The 24,716-nt window shown below is 34.6% G+C and overlaps 1 protein-coding gene across 3 annotated transcripts in view; it reads right to left on the reverse strand.

The window, feature by feature from the left end:
- The window catches only part of LOC142220027 (uncharacterized), a 139,910-nt gene that overhangs the window by 16,329 nt on the left and 98,865 nt on the right, over positions 1 to 24,716 (reverse strand). For all 3 annotated transcript variants that reach the window (XM_075288882.1, XM_075288881.1, XM_075288883.1), the window contains 3 exons: positions 8,084 to 8,701; positions 6,973 to 7,107; positions 6,495 to 6,632 (listed from right to left, as the gene is read on the reverse strand). In XM_075288882.1, coding sequence (XP_075144997.1) covers positions 6,495 to 6,632; positions 6,973 to 7,107; positions 8,084 to 8,701 — 891 coding nt within the window. The remainder of the gene's footprint in view (positions 1 to 6,494; positions 6,633 to 6,972; positions 7,108 to 8,083; positions 8,702 to 24,716) is intronic.

The following is a 24,716-nucleotide window of genomic DNA, read 5'->3' on the forward strand; positions in this document are numbered from 1 at the left end:
TGGGGGAAAATGTTTTGTTGAAAATTCTGTGGCAATTAAGTTTGCTCGCCATAAATATAGACCCTTGGAAATGTTATCAGCTTCACAAAATTAATTATAGTCGTAACCCTGTAATAAAATAGCAACCACTTTCACTATATCTGTTCATTTTCAAATTAATCTTAAATGTCAGTTGGAGTAGTCAGAAGCATAGAATTTAAATTTCTTAATTTTTGGTTTGCTTTAAGAGTTTAACTACCAAATATTAAATATATAGGTGGGTTTGTCATGGATGGCAAAAATTCAGGGCATTGATTGCGAAACATTTGATATTTCTAAATTGATTGAAAGTAACCTTAGAAATAAGACGTTGATTTTAAAAGTTATTCTGGACATATTAGTAATAACATTATTTTAGCTTTTAAAATTCATATTAAAATAAATTCATTGAAAATAGTTAAAACATATTAATTTTTTATTGATTGATATTATTTCATTGAATAATGCCTGAAAATCGATAAAATTTATACGTCAAGCATCGTAGGTGGGTCTACAGTCCCACCTTTGAGATCTTCGGTGTTATAGTTCCGCCACTGAGGGCTTCGAGGCTACAGTTTTCGCACTGAGACCTTCGGATCTACAGTTCCACCACTGACACTTTCGGACCTACAATTGCACGACTGAGACCTTCGTGTCTTAATCTGCAGCACTGAAACTTTCGGGCATACATTCCACCATTGACATCTTCGGGCCTGCAGTTCACCTATGGTGACCTTCGGGCCCATAGTTCTCCCTCTGAGACCTTAAGATCTACAGTTCCATCACTGAAGCCTTGGGGCCTACAGTCCCACCTCTGAGATCTTCGGTGTTATAGTTCCATCACTGTGGGTTTCGGGCCTACAGTTATCCCACTGAAGCCTTCGAGCTTACAGACCCACCACTGCGATCTTCGGGTCTACAGTTCGACCACTGAGACCTTCGGACCTTATGTTGCACTATTGAGACCATCGGACCTACAGTGTCACCACTGATACATGACGTTTTTAATAATACTTTACAGGTCCACCACTGAAATCTTCAGATCTCCAGTTCCACCACTGACTCTTTCGGGCCTTCAATTGCACGTCTAAATCTGTACTGCGTTTTATTTATAGAAGTTTGTCCTTGGAAATTTTGAGAAATTGAAAAAAGTTTGATTTGTTACATACCTCTGCTATTGAACTTTAAATCACGTAAAAAGTATGGAGATTGTGTTTAGGAATTCCATTAAACGAATATTTAAGACGGCCATCCCTTGTTTTTTTTCTACTATGCTCTTTGCTATTGTTAAAGAAATACTCATTGGCTTTGCAAAATGAGTATCACATACTCACATTTGAAAAAAATTTCCCACTATGGATAAAAAATAGCGATTACTATTACACCGCAATTACTCTATAGAAAATTTCATACAGTGGTAATTTGATTTTAATAAATATTTAAGAGATAATATTTTTGGAAATAATTTTTTTTATACGAAACAGTGGGATTTTTTTAAAAATAATTATAAACAGAGCGGATTATCTGTTTGGCTTTAAAAACATAATCTTATTTATAATCGATTGATCAATTATTCAACTTTTTATCTAACTCAATACCGTTGATATATTTGCACCCTAGTGCTTGTACCAATCACTTTAATTGTTCCTCTAATGCGTAAAGTTGTCACACAGTGTCATACAACATGTCAAGGTCTGCTGTTTGACTATTGTAAAAACTCCTTTATATTTCTAATATTTTTTCGCATGCATTTAAAACACTCATTGACTCATATGACATTCAAATTATGTAGTGTAGTTAACCAATGTGCTTTGTTTCAAACTCGAAAAGTTTCGATTGAAACACAAGCACCACAACAAAAGGGTCAATTTATATGGCACATTATTGTTCGAGCTCATATAGCTGGTATTGCAGCTATTGGTGTTGTTGTTTGTCTAGTTGTTGACACATAAACGTGGTGCACTTCATATGTTATATGTGAATGCATTCACAAACATTCATTCATGCCTTCATACATATGTATGTACATGCATTGATGTAAGTATCTCTTTGTTTGAGAAGAGAACCAATTTTAAAAAGAATTACATGTGGGGAGTATATGAGCGTGTGTGTGCCTTTTATCGTGGATGAACCGAGCCTTAAAAAGGCATTGTTGTTGTTTGCTGATATATTTACGAGATGATTGAAAATTTAGTTAATGTTGAATACAGCTTTACGAAATTTTGCGCGCCAAAATTTCTTGAGAGGCAAGAAGCAGAAGTAGTATGAATGAATATCTGTGCATTTGTAATCGGTTATATTGCGAATATGGATACCATAACCAATGACTCATAAGTATCCATTCTGCCATTGTCAGCGCACGTGCATTTATTAATAAATATAGATCATTGGCAACAACAATAAGTGCTACTAGAAATAACCACAAATATAAACCGCAATGAATGCGTGGTTGTTGACTCGTTGGTCACTTTTACAGATATTTATCACAAACGAACAAATTTGTATAAATAAACACTTTTGAAACTAATAATCACTTTGAAACTGGCAATCAAACCCGTATGGACCAACAACTATTGACTATTGCTTATAATCATCAATGGTGTGGGTAAATTTTCTTAATGAAAATTGGAACACATGACCATATAAGGCAATTTATACAGGCTACTTATAATCGAAATTTTCATTTAAATGCTGTGTCGCATTTGACAGTTTATCTTTTGTCACCCACTAATATTCTGTAAGAAAAATATTTAACATAAAATTTACCTTATTACAATTTGTGATTTAGATAATTTATAAGGCAAGCAAACTTAAAAATGAAATAATTCAAAATCATTATTACGAATATCCACTACGATCCTAGTATGTTATTCTTTTCTTTTATTTTTTATTTCGTTATCCAAGCCAAATTATTCTGTTCGCCAGATTGGGGTACTTTTCACATATCATTGTGGGTGGCTCATTCTCAAGTGACAAAAATTCTTGTAATCATACGAAAAAAACAAAAATATATATGCCCCTAATTGGTCATAAAAGACTCTATCAACTTATCTCACATTTAGCGTGGGTAAATAGTTATCTTATCATTTAAACTTATTCCACTGTTATACTCTATAGAAATCAAATTTGTATGGGTTATATGTTGAAAAACAAAAAAATGCTTCATAAAGCCAGCATTTCACACAATCAACTTTTGTAAAGTAATTGATTGAAATCTATATACCATATTTTTTAATGAATATAAATTAACCTCAACTTTATGTTAAAAGCAATAAATATTGCATAAAATATATGTCAAAGTGGTAGAGAATAATGAAAACAATGAAATTACATGTGAATGGAGTCGATGTGTAGCAAAGCAAAAACAAAAGACTTAAGACACAAACGATAACCGGGTATGCTTTGCAAAAACACACACAAACACATGCATGTTAGGGGACTAATTCATAATCTAATCGCATCATATTGCAGTACATCTCTCAAACAAGATGATCATGATGATCTTTAACATAATCATAGCCACTTTTATTAGAAGTCACGTTTTATACAGAATTTTAGTTATGGTTGCGTTTTGGCGGAAATTTTGTCAAGATTTGCATGGCCCATTGAAAGCAAAGAAAAACTCTCCTCAACTCAATGGCTTCGATTCGATTTTTCTTGTTATTCTCCTCTTTTATAATGAATTGAAAACGTGATTAAACTGTTTTATTTCAATTTAGCTAACAATAGAAACTCAAAGTACTATACTGAAGGTCAAAGGTTAAGTACAAGTATTACAACCAAAAACCGTTTTTGTACATTAGTCAAATAGCGGCAGCAGCAACATCAGCCATAAAAAAATCCAATGAATTTCTTAATTAAGCCAAGCCAACAAATGTCAATTGTCATTTAAAACTGAGACTTTGGAATCGCCAGTGAAAGAAGGGTAATGGATTTCATAGAGGGGAAAGGGACCAATTCCCAATTGGCAAAAACGAGGTTTGCCATGATCATAAATCCAGCAATATGTCAACAGTGACAAGCTGCTCGATATGTAGAATCGATTGTAGACTGGATTATGACTCAATGAACAAAGTAAAGGGTGATTCTTTTGAGGTTAGGATTTTCATGCATTAGTATTTGACAGATCACGTGGGATTTCAGACATGGTGTCAAAGAGAAAGATGCTCAGTATGCTTTGACATTTCATCATGAATAGACTTACGATCTGCCACAACATCGAATTTTCAGTGAATGGGCCCTAGAAAAGTTGGCAGAAAATCCGCTTTTTTATCGACAAATTTTGTTCAGCGATGAGGCTCATTTCTGGTTGAATGGCTACGTAAATAAGCAAAATTGCCGCATTTGGAGTGAAGAGCAACCAGAAGCCGTTCAAGAACTGCCCATGCATCCCGAAAAATGCACTGTTTGGTGTGGTTTGTACGCTGGTGGAATCATTGGACCGTATTTTTTCAAAGATGCTGTTGGACGCAACGTTACGGTGAATGGCGATCGCTATCTTTCGATGCTAACAAACTTTTTGTTGCCAAAAATGGAAGAACTGAACTTGGTTGACATGTGGTTTCAACAAGATGGCGCTACATGCCACACAGCTCGCGATTCTATGGCCATTTTGAGGGAAAACTTCGGAGAACAATTCATCTCAAGAAATGGACCGGTAAGTTGGCCACCAAGATCATGCGATTTGACGCCTTTAGACTATTTTTTGTGGGGCTACGTCAAGTCTAAAGTCTACAGAAATAAGTCAGCAACTATTCCAGCTTTGGAAGACAACATTTCCGAAGAAATTCGGGCTATTCCGGCCGAAATGCTCGAAAAAGTTGCCCAAAATTGGACTTTCCGAATGGACCACCTAAGACGCAGCCGCGGTCAACATTTAAATGAAATTATCTTCAAAAAGTAAATGTCATGGACCAATCTAACGTTTCAAATAAAGAACCGATGAGATTTTGCAAATTTTATGGGTTTTTTTTTTAAAAAAGTTATCAAGCTCTTAACAAATCACCCTTTATAATGGTATGAATGAGCAAATACGTCAAATATCCAAAAAAATTTACTTGAGATTAACGGCAATTCAAACCAAATTCCATTTGTGTACAAAGTTTCTTTTATTTTGTGTTGAAGAATATTTGAAGAAAGATGACACTCTTCTGTACTTATAAAGATAATAAATTTTAAAGATGTTTATATAACGGTAATTGGGAATACATTTTTTAATTAATAAAAGATTGGAAAGATAAAAAATGGATAGGAATCAGAAAATGATGTAATCAATCAAACATGGAAATTGTACGAAGTTGTTACAGGTAATGGACAAATATGTTGGCTTTGGTATGACGGCTATATCAGAAAAGGGCCAATAGGGTTCTGGTTAAAACAAATGGGGGGATCGCTCAGTTTAATATGGAATTGTTATAGACGGGGAATATTTACACGTAGGATATGACTTCGACACATTCTCATTTTAACAAAACATTTGAAAAATTAATATAGCAACGTGGTATTGAATGGTTTTAGGTGCAAGGCTAATTTTGAAAATAAAACAATAATGAATGATTTTTATAATTTGGCGGCGAAATTTTAGGCGAGATGAGCCGACAAAATTGGAGGCGTGACGCCGTTCAATATTATTTATATTAACAGTAAAGCATTTAGTCTAGACGTAAACCGATGGAAAGGAGTGAAAAGGTTTTCATATAAATCACAGGGTGATTCCAATTTTATATTTTGTTAAGACGATCATGTGAATTGTAAAAAGTATTTAAAAATTGTTGCCTACTTCGAGGCGGCTGGTTTAAGCTATTGTGAATATCGATCGTTGTGATGTCTGCGAAGAGTATTTTAAAGTAAACACCATTCCCAATAGAGACAAAAGTACAAATTAGCTCCGTTCGAGAACCCGATAATTTTTGATAATTATTACAAATTTTTACTGGAAGTCGTTCGTTTACACCAAAACGCCAACAAAAGAGAGCCGGAGAGAGACTACATTTGACAGTTATGAGATAGAGAAATTGCAAGTTTTTGCTAGAGATTTTTCCCCCAGTAAAATCTTGCAAACCATAGCATAGTTTGTCAGCTGGTTTATGATAACAAACAAAGTACCAATACAATGTACATGTTCGGCAACTACGATTGGAAGTTAAATATACAGGATTTATTTTTTGTTTTCAATGTTTTAGCAGCTGAAATTTTCAATGTGCAAATAGTTACTGGATACCGTTCGTGTACTTTTCAGCAATTTTAAGCAAAGAGTGTAAAATACACTCTTACTCTCTTGCTAGTTTTTACTGGATATTTTTTACTGGAAAAGTACGCGAACAGACCTATTATGTTTATAAAACTGAAAGAAAATGGAACTATTTCCTCAAATCTCAACCACTTACTCTTTTCATTTACTCTGACCCAATATATTTAGTTAACCTAATTCAATTTCAATTTCAGTTTCATAATGAGTTTAATATCATGTTGCATACCTTGTCACTACTATTGTCCTCCAATTCGAGTATTCTAAATTCCAACAGCTCATTTTGTTCCCGCAAATCGTTTTCAGTTTCTTCCAGACTCCTTATTCTCTCTAACAATTGTTGATGTTTTTCGTTGTTGGCATTATGCTGTAAATAAACGTAATCGAATATTTTAAAAATAATACTGAATTCATAGGGAATACAATCTACGAGAGGAAAATGTCAAATACTTTTTAGCAATTATGTATGAATGAAGTTTTTAATATTATATACAATTGTATATTGCCATCTAATATAATTAGCCAATAAAATAAACTAAAAAATTGTGGTAATTTCCAAATGTCATTCTCAAGTTTACCCCAAATAATACATTAAATAAACTATAGGAATAATTTGGTGGTAAACTATTCATAAAGAGTTCTAATCTACATTTAATTAGGTATTTTATAAACTTATATAGGCGATTTTTGAATACTTTAACACTTACCTCAAGTGCTGCACTTTCCAAATCGATTATCTGATCTTTGGCTACATTCAATTCTTGGCGTAGTTTCTCATTTTCCTTTTGCAGAGAATCGACTTCCTTTTGTAGTTTTTCGATGTCACTACTATAACTGCGAATCTGAAATAGAATAAAAACGAACCAAATAATAAGCTATAAACCAGTAAAACAAATCAAAGATGTACAGTTTCCAACTGAACTCTACCCTTCACCACTACAAAGTAAATATTTTCTAAATTACAAAAATTATTTTGATTATAAGTACATATGGACTGACGGACATTAGTGACTTTGTTATAAATACTCAGAGGGCCCATCTCATTTCTTTCTCCGCTTTATATAATTAACGCATAATTACATTATCATACAACACAATAATGGTGTGGGACTTAAATTGGTAATTTTATTCCAATTTTTTCTACAAATAGTTTCATATTGAATACTATCGAAATTTTCAAGTTCCAACTTAACAAGATATGCAAGTGCGAAAGCGATAAAAAAAATCTACAAATTCTCTGAATATTCAAATATTTCAACGGCTAATCAAGTTTTTTTGAAGTTCATTGTTTGTCCCCGTACATTGAAGCAGTCGTGAGATTTTGTTTCAATCTCTCAGTTCGTGCCGAACGGAGTGCGCCAGCAGCCATACCAACTTAAGCCTGGGTTGCAAGTTATAAATATGTGTCATTGAGCCAGACAAACCTAGTATCGTGTTCAAAGTGCAAAGTCACCATAACTAAAAAGTGCATGGCATTGTACTGCGACTGCTGGTTGGTATGGCTCATTGTTTCTTAAACCACTATTGATTTATGACCGACAATGGAATGAGAGAGGAAAAAGTGAAATTACATTTGAACTTTTGTGACAGAGAGACCAAATGTTATCTGGCCACTGTAGATAGTAGGATTAATCCTGTGAATGCACAAAAGATTTAAGACACAAACCCGATGGCTGAGAGCCACTCGCTCTCAGTGTCTCTTTTGCAACATTGACCCCATCAAGTTTGCATCTTAAGTCTTTTGTTTATTTTCCAACATAAGATGCGACACCAACGAAAGACTGAAGCCACAAACTTTTACAAAACATTTGAACTTACCGTTTGCCAAATATCCGTTGGTTCCACACCACTGGCCGGGGGTTGGGGACTTATGCTGGGCGGCGCTGAGGATAATGCTGAGTCAGAGTCCGAGTGACTGTGATTATGCAGATCCGTTTGCTTAGCTTCTTCCATGGCCTTGGTATTCAAATGCTGTGTCAATTCTTGACTTAGATGATGTTCTTCCATATTATCGCTGACGTCATTGGATACTACTGCAGGTGTTGATGCTGGTGGTGTCATCTTTTCATTTGCATTGTTTACACGATTAGATGATGCCGTGATGAGAAGGCGGTCAGTATCATTGGCCTCGGAGGAGGAAGAGATGCGAGTGGCGGTACTGTCGTTGTTGTGATTCGATGGAGCTTTGGTGGTTGTAAGCAAGGTAGCAAATTGTCCATTCTCATTAATTAGATTCATGCAATCATTGTGTACTTCAGGTATATCAAGTGCTTTCAATTGTTGATGGATGGATTTCAGGGATGCTGAGAGATTGCGTTCACGCTCATCATTAGCATTATCATTATTTCTGGTTGTGAGTATTTTAGGTGATCTCTGGAGATTCGTTGTGACATTTTTTGTGTTATTAATCAGCTCAATATTCTTGAGTTTAGAAATCTGTAATAAAACAAAGTGAAAAATTAAACTCAAATACTCAAACAATTAATCAAAAAATAAATTCTATAGAAAATATAAAGTAGACGCATGACTATTTGTTTGGCCTTGACTCGAAGCACTTTTAGAAAAATATTTGCAGAAATACAATCCAGTAATATGTGAAAATGACTATGCTATTATTAGATTTGTAAGTAGCAGATTCCAAAGTAATGGTAGAGAATTTTTTTCCCAATTAATCCAATATAGAAAAATTATGTGTTTTTCTATAGAGGCTTTGTGAGGTTTATTTTAGCCTAATTATTTTATAGAACTCAAAAAATTGACACATTTGCTCTTAAAATCTCCCAAATCAAGATTGGCATAATGACATACTTTCAACTTGAGAGTCTTAAACACCGCAGCCAATCTCTTTAAACCTACTCATGGCTACCAATACCATGCCTCGAAATTATACCGGACCAAAGAATGGACAAACAAAACAAAACAAAAAACTCTACGAGTAGTGTGGAAATGGTGGCAATAATACATGATATGAGACAAATGACACTTGATTGGTGGTGGAGAAGTGTAAAAACCAATGGAACGAAACGCCACCAAATGATTTGCTCTACTTATGATGTGGCGAGCTACTGGTTGTGGGACACACACAACAACTTCCGAACTCTTTAAGATGATGTTGTCACATTGTCGCGTCGTTGTGAAGTCAACTTCTCATCTGTTGTTGGTTTGGCCTTAATAACTTCATTGTAGCAGATTGGTTTTATTAACATTTGTTGCCATAGCAAAATAAAGAGATTCCAACCCAAAGAAGAAAAAAACCAAAACAATTGAGGTTTAGGTAAGTACATCCATGCAGCCATTCATTCATTCCCTCAAATATTTGTAACAACTGAAATTTGGGGTTGGTAGCCCACAAAGCCAAAGCCAATGTCAATATCTTCGTTTTATTATTTTGAGGAATTTTCCAGACAATAGAGCGGTACTCCAAAAAGAAACCAAAACAAAATTCCAGAAACACCTGAGCCTTAAGTTTGCTGGCCTTTATGAATGATGGAGAAATTTTTTTATGGAACTTTTCCCAAAAGGGAAAAAAAGAAAAGGAAATTTTCTTAAGTTCTTGAAAGAAATTTAACACCATTGTGGGCCACTGAAACTACTATGCACGAATGACTTTTATTCCCCCCATGTCTATTTGAGGATAAGATAGTACAGCCATACCTGCAGCTAGCCAACCACAAAGAGATAATTCTGGTGATAATCTGATTTATTTCTATATCTAAGCCAGTCTCACATAACATTAGTCTAGATCTAATCTAATACAGAGAAATACGCATAATATCGTAGCTAAACCACAGCCGTTGTTTAATAACAAAAAGCGACAACGTGTGCTCAGAAAACTTCACAAAAAAGTTTCGTGATTTTTTGTTTAATTTTTATGACTCGTTAATATTCTTAAGCGTAACAGTGCATACACTCAGTCTACAGAATCGTTTGAAATGACTCCTGCTTAATTCATTGGCATAGACAAAATAGTAGACTGGCTCAGTTGGAAACTGAATCGCATTGCCTTTGTAAGATTTCAACTTTAGATACTTGGAATGACAAAAATACTTTATAATAAGTTTTAAAAGTTGATAGAATATAGAATTCAATATTTTTGTGTGCTATATAGTAGTCACACCATTCAATAGTTAGACTAACATGATGCGATATTAGGTTCGATTGGATGTCATACAATTATTTTTCTAAAGCAATAAAGAAATATTGAAGAGTATTTCATTAAGAAAAGGCTAAAGACAGGAAGAGAAGTCGTATCCGCATTCTTTATGCTACCATTTCTTATTAGTAGTAGGATTAATCGATCGATTCAATAAAATTAAATTCAGTTCAATTTATACTCAGTCACAGTCGACTTTTGGAAGTTAAATTTGGGAAAAATATTCGACTTTTACCAAGATTAACAAAAATTTATGAAATGTTTTTTATTTTTATACCCTCCACCATAGGATGGTGGCTATATTTACTTTGTCATTCCATTTGTAATACATCGAAAAATTGGTATAAGACCCCATAAAGTATATATATTCTGGGTCGTGGTGAAATTCTGAGTCGATCTAGCTACGTCCGTTCGTCTGTACGGATATCCGTCCGTCTGTGGAAATCACGCTAACTTCCGAACGAAACAAGCTATCGACTTGAAACTTGGGACAAGGACAAGTTGTTATTGATGTAGGTCGGGCGGTATTGCAAATGGGCCATATCGGACCACGTTTACGTATATCCCCCATATAAACCGACCCCCAGATTTAGCTTGCGGAGGCTCTAGGAGGAGCAAATTTCAAGCGATCCGGTTGAAATTTGGTACGTGGTGTAAGTATATGACCTCTAAGACCCATGCAAAAAATTGTTCATATCGGTCCATAAGCCCCCATATAAACCGATCCCCAGACTTTGCTTGCGGAGCCTCTTGGATGAGCAAATTCCATCCGATTAGTTTGAAATTTGGTACTTGGTGTAAGTATATAGTTTTCTGCTAAAATTGGTCCATATAACCCCCTTATAAACTGATCCCAAGATTTGAACCTCCGGAGCCTCTTGGAGGAGCAACTTTCGTCCGATTCGGTTAAAATTTTGTAAGTTATGTTAGTATATGGCCACTAAGAACCATGCAAAAATTTATCCATATCGGTCGATAATTATAAATAGCCCCCATATAAACCGATTCCCAGAGTTGACCTCCGGAGCCTCTTGGAAGAGCAAATTTCTTGGAGGCGCAAATTTCAACCGATCGGATCATATAGGTTCATAATTGTATATAGCCCTCATATAAACCGAACCCCATATTTCACTACTGCCTCTCTTTTACCACGCAAAAATTCATACCGGTCAAGAACTGAATTATATAGGTTTTTATCCGCCTTTTTTTTGGTGCCTAATATATACCTTGCCATCGGCAAGTATTACCACAACCCAAAGAAATCGATTGTGGATGACAGTCTTTAATAGAAGTTTCTACGCAATCCATGGTGGAGGGTACATAAGATTCGGCCTGGCCGAACTTACGGCCGTATATACTTGTGGATTTCTACATAGGTTAACTTTCCCAATTCAAAATTTGGACAATTAGTTTTAGTTTTTTGAAAATTTCGGAAAATTATACAGAAAATGTATCACCAATATTTTTCATAACTACTTGATAAATGTATTTATTTAATTTTTTAGTGAAAACAAAACCTAAAAATTAACAAAAAAGTTTAAGTAAACTGTAAGCCAACATTCACCATGTAAATACTTTCCATATATGTGAATAATTAATTTTGCATTTGGGATTTTTTATTTTATGTGTTAAGTGGGTCAATTAAGTTTTTTTTTTGTCGGTGATTATTATTTTTTGTTGTTTTTGAATTAAGAAAAGGATCAATTAATTTCACGAATAAAATCAAGAACTATTTGATTTTATGTAGCTTTCGATTTTTTGGAAGAATGACAATTTTCGACAATTTTTAATAAATCCCTGCAACATTGTTATTATTGTTATTACCGTAATTCCAAAAAAAAACGAATGTTCGTCCCAATGTATACCCCAAAGGGCCAATAAAATATTCAACATTGCACACATGATTGTAGGGTAGACAGATATAGAGATAGATTCATACCATTTGATATGCAGAGCAACTGACATCGGCATAAAAATGTTTGAGTTTGTCTGTACGACTTTGAATATTTACGAGCACCAAAGTTCGCATGTGAATACCAAAGAGAAGCTAGAGAGGGACGCAAGCACATTTTAGAGTATGAAATTCAAAGACATTAGACGTATAGTTCGTAAAGTTTTCTTAGTCTGGCTTTTTGTTTATTTTTACGTTTTTTTTTTTTTTGCTATACCGATAAAAACGGTGAACTTTGCAAAGCATAATTAATGTTTTATAATTTACGATAGAGTGCACAAGTATTTTCAAGAGATTTACATTTTAAAGACGACGTTGAAAGTTGTTTTGAAGTTTGTGTGTGTGTGTGTTTTTTTTTTTTTATTTTCATTGAATAGAGTGTCAATTGCACTTGGTATGAATGTGAGTCGCTGTAGCTCATGAATGTATCTTACTCATATAAATAAGAACACACCTTGACATAAATCTGCATGATATGAGAATTAAAAAATATATAAAATATTAATGTAACATTTTATTTCCAGATGGGGTTTTCACATTCACTGAAACAGATTCCCTCAAAATAATATTTACAAACATTTTCGCTATATCATGGAATAGCCCATATAGATAATTCAAAATTCTAACTGAGTGAATTAATTAAAACATATTTTTAAGAATACTATCTCTATACCCAAATCTCAAATCATGTTTTGAAAGATCTATTATTCCATGGCATGAGTGCATAAATCAAAGATAACCAACGAGTGATGTATGAAAACCTCACTTCATGCTTCAATAGAGGTTCCTTTCCTTACATCATCCATTTGATTTGTGTGAAATCATTGTGTTTTGGTTTTTGTTTCCTTTTGCTTTAGAAACATTTTGGCACATTGGAAAACAATGATTTTTTTTTTTGCCTTTCACAATAGAGATTGCATTGAACTGCCTGCCAACTTCATATATTCATCATGGCATGAAACAGGAGGCCTCATCATATTTTTTCCATTCAATGCAGTTTTCATGTTGCAATCGATGACAGACCAAGAAGCGCCTACGCAACTTTGCCATAGATCCATAGTCAGTGAATGATGGAATGTATGAATGAATTAACCAAACGTATATGCTAACGAAAAGCTATCATTTCCAATGCAAGCTAGGCACCTTCAGACTCTGAGCTAAGATTCTGTGTTAGAGATTTATGAATCCATAAATGTTGATGTAGTAGAGCAATTGAGTTGGCTATGCCTGCCGGTCAACTTTGCTAAGGTTATTTTTACATAGCATTTAAGCCACAACATATTTAGTAACCGAATGATATTCCATCAACAATAGAGTGCTGATGGATACAAAACATTTTGTTCACTTTTTTCTTTTTTTTTTTTGGTTTGGTTTGTTTACCATTTACCATTCGTGTTGTAAATATTTTGGGTAGTGGTTTTCTACAGAGTGGGTCAAAAGTCACCAGACCATGTTGTTTTTGAAGATCTAACCTGTTTGCTTTTGTTTACTTTTAAATGGGCCAAAGTAATGGAGGTTTATGACTTTGTTCTTGAAGACTAGAACTTGAACAAATATTTCGAAAGTGTTTGATAGAGAGAAAAAATTTTAAATAGTTTTCTTGAAAAAAAAAAGTTGAGGATAAAGTTGGATTTGGGTTTCATATAGGTGTCACAAATTGCATTTCAAAGGAATCTATAAAAAATATGGTTCTGAAATGTTTTCCTAGAAAAACATTTGTTTCAAAACAAAGAATTTGAGATTCCTTCCGGAATTATTATTTGCTTTTATGAAAGTATCTAACTTCCTTTGAATTTTTTATGGAAAAAGGACTGATATTATTTACTAACACTAATAAACGGCCTTTGGCTTGACCGGGCTAAAGAGCAACGTTGTTGGCCATTATAGGATATACTGGGTGGGCGAAGCTGCATGTATTTGAACTTTTAGACTGTACAAGAATTAAAAAAAGGAGCTATATTAGAAATTCGGAATGGGTACAAAATTACTCCATCTTCCAGACTTCTGGAAACCAGGTTGAATTTTTTGACTTCTAGGTAAGAAGTAAAATCGAGAAGTTGACCCTATATATTTTATTTAAACCTCTTATAGATTTACATTTTGTGCATTTAAATGTTTAATTAATCGAAGAAATATTGATCCAATTTTTCTGAAAATTGAATGGTGCACATGGAATCCATAATTGACCTGATTTGTTTAATACGGAGATTGTATATTAGCCAACCTGCCTTAAACCAATAAATATACTGATTGGCAGACAGCGAGATCTAGCCAATATATAATAGTTAAAGCATATGACAAGTAATAATTTATTGTAGTAAATTATTGAAAACTTATTTTACCTCAACAATTTTCGCCCCACCTTGTAGTGTGCTTTTTGGTAAAATAAACTAAAAAAAGTTTTCAAGCATCACTGGCCCAGTGATTATTGGAAATGATAAGACGATTTCCAAAGGAACACACATTCGGGAAACTATAATACCACATTTTGAAAATGAAGCATGAATGGCGATAGTACCTCATCAATTCAATGAATTGGCAATAAAGGAAATGGCATAGTTGGCTGGAATACTTTGCCATAGATTTAGGAGCCAAACAATTGCCAACAAATAAATATGGATTGAGTGTGAGATAGAAGAAATAATATTTTCGATTATACACACGCACATCATGGCTTGGCATAGAGTTCCATATATTCATACTCGAAAATACAAAAACTGAAATATAATAAAAAATAAATTGAATAATTTCTCTGTTGCATGTTTGCAGGCCAGACCTATGCTCATTGGCATGTGACCATATATGCTCACAGACATGTCTGATAAGGTGGGAAAATTTTCTGAAAATAGAGTTTTCCGGTAGTATTCAAAACTCACATCCCATTATAAGGCCTTGCACTAATGATGAAAATTAAAATTCATTGAATTATTCGCCACATTAAAAAGAGGTTAACTTTATATTTTAACTCTCACACATAGTGCATATATGCAATTGGGAAAGTTTGGCATTATTCACTTTGGATTAAACATTTTTGCAATTTATTATGGCCAATTTTATGTAAAGCTCAATTCAAAATATTCACTTATGTGAATTCATGCCATAGACCAAAGAGTTTGAGTATACAGTAGTTCAGTTGGAAAGTAAAGATGCTACTTGACTTGTTTGCGATTTGCACAATGAAGCAGTTTTCTTTTCAATTAACTTCTTCTCCGGCCATAAGAAGACATACATGCAAACCTTTACTTAATCATCATTATGCACTTAACGATAAAAACACATGTTGTTTACCCATCTTTGAGTACTTGTATTTTGGCTAATATTGTCGTTATTTTAACCTTTCCCACTGACACAGTGAAATGCTGTTCATATTGAAGCTTTTTCACGTTTGAGGAAATTTCATAGATTGCAATTCAAATTCAAACTGAAATCAATTCGATTCATTTTCAGTTTCATTCATGCCAACCATTCGTTACAGTGTGCCGTCACACTCATGGCCCTAATCAAAGATGATTAGAGATGTGTATGAATGTGAACGTGATTATTTTGTGGCCGAAAAAAATGTCACAAAGTCAAATAACAAAAACAAAAAAAATAGCAATTGAATCAATGTTGTCGTCGCATTATCTATTAACTTACTCTCTGTTTTGTTTAGCTTGATCTACGACCAGGTGCAGATGATAGCTAGCGTTTATGTATGTGTATGTGGGGTATTTATGAGTTTGTGTAATGCAGTTGCAAACAAAGGTCAATAAACTTTTATTTCAATTTTAACAGAGCAATTGGCAAGTAACCAGTTGGGTGGCTTGGTTTACTCTCTTTCGCTCTTTTCTCTCTCACTTGTGATAGCTATCATACGTTGAGGAAAGTAACCCACACATACAACCCTATGTTGTGGGTGTAAAGTTGCAAACTATGATGAAGATGGGTATACGATTTTATATGCAATATATTTACACACACACACTTAATACATAACATAAGTGTGGTTATCTTGGTTTGCAATTTACCTATTATTTATTTTTGTTAAATTTACCAAACTAAGCCTGCAAAAGAACGTCAAATATAAATTTTCTCTCTATTTTTGGACTAAAAGGGGTGGGAGAAACGTAAATGACATTTCGTCATATTTTTACACACCAATGATTTCGTAACATATAATGCATGGTGATGATTTTGAAACTGATAGATAATAGAAACTTCCTTAAGTGTTTGTTGATTTCTTTGAAAACTTTGATATCCAAAAAAGATGTCGTTTCGTGTTTTTGTATAAAATCATTAACTCCGTAATTGATTGCCTGGAATTACTTGCCTTGGTTCCTTTTAATGCCCCTTCCCGCTCTAAATTCCGTATTGCTTACCATTCTACAACATTAACTAAAACTTGCATAAGGCTTTATAACTAACTACGTGGTAATTTTGATTTAATTGTTTAATTTTTAATAAGAAAATTATGCTAGTCTGTAAGAAATTGTTCCATGGACTCAATAAAAGGGAATGAAATGAAAATTTCATTATGGTGACTATAATTTATTGGCAACAAAAAATATTGGGGTAAAATAAAAATGTTGATGCACTACCACAATTTCTATAGGAGTTTTACGAGCCCTTTAATTCTCATTTGGATCATTGAAATGTCACACAAAAGCCATATATTTTGTCTTTGTGAAAGTAGGTTTCTGGGCGTTCAATGGTGGAAAATTAAAGGATACTATAGGATACAAAATTATTTGTCATAATTTATTTATTCATTAGTGCATTGAATGTGGTGAAAGGAAGTAAAACTTATTTTGTTGGAGATTATAAACAATTTTTCCATTATTTTACAGTATCGTTATGTACTCACTTGAGCCCAACCCATATAGGGTTTTTCTGTTTTGTAAAATTTCCCAACCATCAAAATTGAACTTAACGCATTTTCGCTTAGTCAAGTATCTATAGACAATTACTTGTATTTCTTGGTGTTACACTCCCAACTGGCGTTGACCAATAGTGCCACTTGTGTTTTTTCTAATGATGACGTTGACCACAACAATGTCTTTAAATCTACACACAAAACGTGACTTTTTAAATGAAAATAAAAAAAAAAAATTAAAATAACAACAGCAAAACTCCGAGATATTGCAAAAAAACCGAAGCAATGTCATAGAAAGGACTTACAAAATTTTATAAATTATTTTGTTGTTGTTGTGTGTTTTTTATGGTATTTCTAATTCACATAGGCCTTGAAGTGAAAACAATTGACCTTTGAGTGGCCTAATAAAATGGAAAGCCTTCGGGAAAAATTAAATCGAAATGAAACAAAGGAAATGAAAGGAGGGTGTTTTACAGTGGACCGAAGAGGAAAATTTTCAAAATGTTTGAAATGCGAGCAAGTCAGTTAGTCAAGTTATTTTAAAATGATTAAATAATCTTACAACTAAAACAATATTTTATATTTAAAACCCACGCCAACGAAAGTACTGATGGAAATTGTCATATCAGAAGAAACAACACTGAAAGAAGAGTTTCCTTCGTTTGACAAAATTTCGTTCCAGAGGAAAGTCATTTTTTGCGGGCCTCTGAATTTTATTTTAAATTTAAACACCTACGATTCAAAAGCCCAATAGATCTGTCTTTCCTATATACACAGACAAAAAATGTCACCAAAATATTTCCAATTAAAAAGTTGATTGAAGCTGACAACTTTTTCAATTAAAAAATTAATTAAAAATAAGACTAAGAAAGATTGTGAAACAATTAACTAAAAAAGTAGTAAAGTAAAAAATTAATTGAGTTTTGGAAAAGCATGAAGCATTTTTTTATCTTCAATTAAAATTGTGATTATAAACCCTACGGGAAATGGATCAACCACAGAACCGGTACAAGACTAGTCCCTGGTGTGTATGGACCAGTCCCAGTTCTGGTCAAAACGTATGGAAGGGACCGGTCACTTTAACATGGGTTTTTTCATTGACGGGGTAAATTTACATTTTAGGACGCGTCTTGGACTCATCCCAAAGGACACGTCCTGGGACAATTTAGTAGGAGCACCCCATAGACAGGTCGTCAGGAACCAGTCTCGGACAAACTCTTAGAAATCTGTTTCAATTTTGGCTCCTAATCGAAAAGGAAATGAAAAAAAACTTTTGAAATATGTCGAACAGTAGGTTATTCTGATAATTTTATTTCAATGAATGTGAAAATGCTTGGATCCATTAAGATTTTAATACCAAGTGAGTACGGAAATAAATAAATTGCGACTATTTAAAATTTGCAACTAACTGGAGCACAGGTACCAGTTCTATGATATGTCCGTCAGTGGCAATTTGCACCAATTTCCCGTAGGGAATATCCAATTTATAAATATCGTTTCTCAATAAAAGAAAATTTTAAATATTTGATTAGGGACTTGGATAGATATAAATTAGGAATCAGATCAGGAATCTGGTCTTATTAAGCAGCTCCTTTTTGATGAAAGAAACATGGTAAACAAAAGTAAGCTCACAGTGTGAGAGTATTGGGTCGAACTCAGCTTTAAGAAAGAGGTTTTGTTTAATTGATCTAAAAATAGAAATCAGCAGTACTTTTCGATATAAGGAAATACCTTTAGCTATTGTATCAAAATACTGTTAATCTAAATTAGCAGATAACAGAATTTGCTGGACGTGCTATCGATTGGAAAATCGGCTTTTCTGAACTCGTAAAATTTGTTGTTGATTTTATCCATGAACCCCAAACTCTTGGTTTTATTAACATCCGTTCACATTTTTTACATCGTTTTTTTTATAAAGTATATATATTCTGGGTCGTGGTGAAATTCTGAGTCGATCTGAGCATGTCCGTCCGTCTGTTGAAATCACGCTAACTTCCGAACGAAACTAGCTATTGACTTGAAACTTGGCACAAGTAGTTGTTATTGATGTAGGTCGGATGGTATTGCAAATGGGCCATTTCGGTCCACTTTTACGTATAGCCCCCATATAAACGGACCCCCAAATTTGGCTTGCAGACCCTCTAAGAGAAGCAAATTTCATCCGATCCGGCTGAAATTTGGTACATGATGTTTGTATAGGGTCTCTAACAACCATACAAAAATTGGTCCTCATCGGTCCATAATTATATATAGCCCCCACATAAACCGATCCCCCGATTTGGCTTTCGGAGCCTCTAAGAGAAGCAAATTTTATCCGATCCGGCTGAAATTTGGTACATGGTGTTAGTATATGGTCTTTAACAACCATGCAAAAATTGGTCCACATCGGTTCATAATTATATATAGCCCCCATATAAACCGATCCCCAGATTTGGCTTGCGGAGCCTTTAGGAGAAGCAAATGTCATCCGATCAGCCTGAAATTTGGTACATGGTGTTAGTATATGGTATCTAATAATTATGCAAAAATTGGTCCACATTGGTCAATAATTATATGTAGCCCCCATATAAACCAATCCCCAGATTTGACCTCCGGAGCCTCTTTGAAGACCAAATTTCATCTGATTCAGTTGAAATTTGGTACGTGGTGTTAGTATATGGCCTCAAACACCCATGCAAAAATTGGTTGAAATCGGTCCATAATTATATATAGCCCCCATATACACCGATCTCTAAATGTGACCTCCGGTGCCCCTTGGAAAAGCACAATTCATCCGATTTGGTTGATATTTGGTACGTGATGTTAGTATATGGTATCCAACAACCATGCAGGAATTGGTTCATATCAGTCCATAATTATATATAGCCCCGCTATAAACCCATCCTCAGATTTGACCTCCGGTGGATAAGCAAAATTCATCCGATCTGATTGAAATTTAATACGTGGTGTTAGTATATGGTATCTAACAACCATGCAGGTATTGGTTCATATAAGTCCATAATTATATATAGCCCACATATAAACCGATCCTGAGATTTGGTTTTGGAGCCTCTTGGAGGAGCAAATTTCATCCGAGTCAGTTGAAATTTGGTACATTGTGCTAGTATATGGCCGTTAACAACCATGTCTAACAAGGTCCATATCGGTCTATAGTTATATATAGCCCTCAGATAAATCGATCCCAATCACACATAAATTGGTCCATATCAAGTTCATAATTATAGCCCCCATATAAGCGATCTCCATATTTCAATTCTGGCTCTCCACGTACCGCGCAAAAGTCCATATCGATTCGTAATTATTTGTAGACCTTCCTATACATAACTTTTTTGTCTAATATACCACGTATGGACTAACTCACAACGATGTTAAGAAGTGTTAAGATACCTTGCCATCGGTAAGTATTACCACAACGCAAGTAATTCGATTGTGGTTGACTGTCTTTCGCAGAAATTTCTACGCAATCCATGGTGGAGGGTACATAAGATTCGGCCTGGCCGAACTTACGGCCGTATATACTTGTTTTGTTCTATTTGTTGATTTAGGACTAATTCCCAAATAATAATAACTCAATTTTCTTTAGCAGGATTAGATGAAAGTTTTGTCGTACTAGGAAAAAAAGTGAAAGTATTTTTTATTTTGTGTAATGATTTTGGTGAGTACATGCCTGGCGTGCAGTTCATGTTTGTTTAATTTTCTTGAGATCTTCAGCAAACACCACCAAGGTGCTGTACAACATTGTTGGTGTCCAACAACAAAGACAACTAACAGCTTAAATAGCTAAAGCGCATCTGTCAACAATCATCGTTGACAGTCGGTGCCGACATATAGACGGACAGACGGACGGTCGGATAAATCAAATATTTGTGAAAAAATTTTAACACCCCAAAGATGGATTGCCCGGAAAACTGACAACAACAAATGTGAGTGAACGTTGGTTGATGTCATTTCATTTAATTGTCCACTCAATGGGGTGATGGATAAGACCAAGGAAGAAAAAAAAAAAACAACAAAACGAAAACAATCATCTACACCTTATACTACAATGTTCGCTCCAATCAAGTGAGTGGACACTGAAGTATATGAAAAAAAAACTCCATTGGCCTAGGATGGAATGGTGTTCAAGATTCCAAGACCATTTAAAGGTGTCGCTGCTTATGCGAATGTTCGATTTACAGAGTCTATATGATGCAATGCTCCTTGGGGATAGATCATGAACAACTAATGGCCGGAAAATTGAAAGGAAATCAAGTGATTCTGAATCATGCTAAGGCCATTTTAATTTCCTTCAATCACAATTCGCGTGTGTGCGTGTGTGTAAATTTCATTTTCAATTATCTATGGATTTAATTAACAAATTGACATATCCAAAGACCTCTCATTCACCACCGCCACTACTCAAGTAGGTGACATCAGTAATTGTTAAAAGGCTGCTTTTTTGCTAATAGCAAACTTGTTTTTCTACACACCAACCATAAATTTTAATGTTTATTTAATTTTGGTAAATACAATAATTACAGCATTTACCACAAAACGCCAACACTTGAAAGGTGGTGTGGTGTTTCATGTGAATCGGCTGCTAACCTTTTCAATATTTCTATAAGGAAACTAACGCTCATGGTGAGGTGAAGATGCCTAGCAAGCTGACTGCTTGGCTTCTTGACTTGAAATAATTTGATTTGGATTTGCTGGGCCTCCATTCACCTAGCAAGAGACAAGCATTCATCTGAGCTTGGGCTTGGAGATATTTACCTTCAATACACTTAGCTCAAGCATAATTGTGGCTCTTTTGTTTTGCTGAAGGTAATCTAAGACACGTTTCAAAGTAACTTTCTCACGCCTGTTTGTGGCCATTTGACAACAAAGGAAAATAAACGATGTGCAAAATGCCTCATTATCGAGTTAGTCGAGGTTTGTTTTTCAAAACAATTCCGATTGGAATGCATCATTCATTTGTGTTGAAAGTATGGAGACAAGTCTTGGGAAGATCAAATGAAGAAATAAACCCTAGCTAAGAAAGTCACCGTGGGGCAGTAGCAAATATGCTCTTAAAACGGTTAATAATATTACTGTGTAAGATTCACGCCAATATGCCAATTGATAATAAGAAGGTTGAAATAAATTGAAGAAAATTGCATATTTATTTTCGAATCGAAAAGGACGCTTTTAACTCGTAATTGGTAATCCAATTTGCAATAATCGACATTGAGCTTCACTTGGTCAGTAATAAGAGGTAAATTTTAATGCATTATTATGTTGAACGTCCCACGACAATTGTCCACTTTTGAGATATGTCTGGTTTTCAGACTGTCAAGTTTGTCAAAGGTTATGAATGTTTCCCGCATAAACTAGTCGTAGGCCTCACTATTTTCACAATGGTGTTTGACTCGACTTAAGGGTCATTCGACTGAAATTGACGATGCAAAAACAAAGCTCTTTACTGTCGGCTACAATTTCTCGTCTCATCAGGACCAAATTGGGTTACGAACATTTGCCCAATTGACCGTGTTATGATCGAACGAGGAGGCGCCTATTTTATTTATTTTTTTTTTTTGCAAGGATACAAAAGGCGAAAGCGGGTTTTTTATCAAAAAAAAATCCAGGAGTGGAAGTCGACTTTTTGTAAACTTCAAAAATCGACTGGGTGTGCTTTGAACAACGTGAAGAAAGCCCTACACGCAGAGAAGAAATATGATCACCCCGAACATATTTTAAGAGCGAAATGTTATTTTTGGACGGTGAACATGGAACATTCTTGGGTCCGAAATCAGATACATAATTTTCGAGAAAATAACATTTTTGAGACAAACATGTTCCATGTTCATCGTACAAAAATAACATTTTGCTCTTGAAACATGTTTGAGGTGATCATATTCCTTCTCTGGGTGTATCGATCGTAAAGATGTAGGCAAAGGTGTGGTCTATATGGAATTGATGTCGATATATTTTACCGAGGTAACAAGAACGAACTTGGCGATGCAAAAAATTAACAGCTTAAATTCCTCGTCTCATCGGGAACAAGTTGTTTTAAGAAATTTTTGGGAGCCACCGTGGTGCAATGGTTAGCATGCCCGCCTTGCATACACAAGGTCGTGGGTTCGATTCCTGCTTCGACCGAACACCAACATGTTTTTCAGCGGTGGATTATCCCACCTCAGTAATGCTGGTGGCATTTCTGAGGGTTTCAAAGCTTCTCTAAGTGGTTTCACTGCAATGTGGAAGCCGTTTGGACTCGGCTATAAAAAGGAGGTCCCTTGTCATTGAGCTTAACATGGAATCGGGCAGCACTCAGTTCACCAATGTGGTATCACAATGGACTGAATAGTCTAAGTGAGCCTGATACATCGGGCTACCACCTAACCTAACCTTTAAGAAATTTTGTCTAATTTACCGTGTTATGGCGATTTGTGTCTGGATGCAAATACCAGTCGAATGAGGAGCCTTCGGAGGCCTTATAAAATAGACATTCTGCAAGGATACAATAGTCAACCTTTTGTAAAAGAAAGTCGACTTTTTGCAACTTCCACTTGATGTGTACAAAATTGGAGCATCGCTAGATTAAACAGCCACAGTGGTAGATTTTTTACTGTTTGGTCGAATTCTTGATGGTTTGGTAGATTTTGCAAACCATTCCTCTCCAACTAATAGTTACTTAAATTATCTATAGAAATATATTTTTGATCAAATGTTCTAATAAATAACATTTTAAGAAAATTCTCTATAGAAATAAAATGTTACACAACAATTTTTATAGAAATGACATTTTGACAAAATTTTCTATAATTTCAATATCGAATTTTAATTTTCGTGTTATTTCATACAAAAAAATGTTCGCTAATAGGAAGGGTTTTTTCTTCGAATCAATAAATATTCGAAGAAAAAAAATGATAAAGTCATCATATTGTGGGGAATCTTGTATACAAAAGTTATGAAAATGTCCTTCACGTTTTCCCATAAATTTCGAGAAAGTTTTACTTTTTATTAGAATCAAAATCTCCATAAATCCACTGCAACAATTGGCTTTCATTATAAACCAAATTATAAATTAACCATCGCTTTTGAAAAATAAAGCACTATTTATACCCTGCGCCACACTGTGGAACAGGGTATTATAAGTTAGTGCATATGTTTGTAACACCCAGAAGGAGACGAGATAGACACATGGTGTCTTTGGCAATAATGCTCAGGGTGGGTCCCTGAGCCGATATAACCATGTCCGTCTGTCCGTCCGTCCATCCGTCCGTCTGTCTGTGAACACATTTTTGTGATCAAAGTCTAGGTCGCAATTTAAGTCCAATCGCCTTCCTAATTTGGGTCAGAATAGAACCCTATTGATTTTGGAAGAAATCGGTTCAGATTTAGATATAGCTCCCATATATATCTTTCGCCCGATATGCACTAATATGGACCCAGCAGCAAGAATTTTATCCCGATTAGCTTGAAATTTTGCACAAGGAGTACAATTGGTAGTATAGTCATGTGTGCCAAATTTGAT

This window comes from Haematobia irritans, chromosome 1 (assembly GCF_050003625.1).
Source record: "Haematobia irritans isolate KBUSLIRL chromosome 1, ASM5000362v1, whole genome shotgun sequence".
NCBI lineage: Eukaryota > Metazoa > Arthropoda > Insecta > Diptera > Muscidae > Haematobia > Haematobia irritans.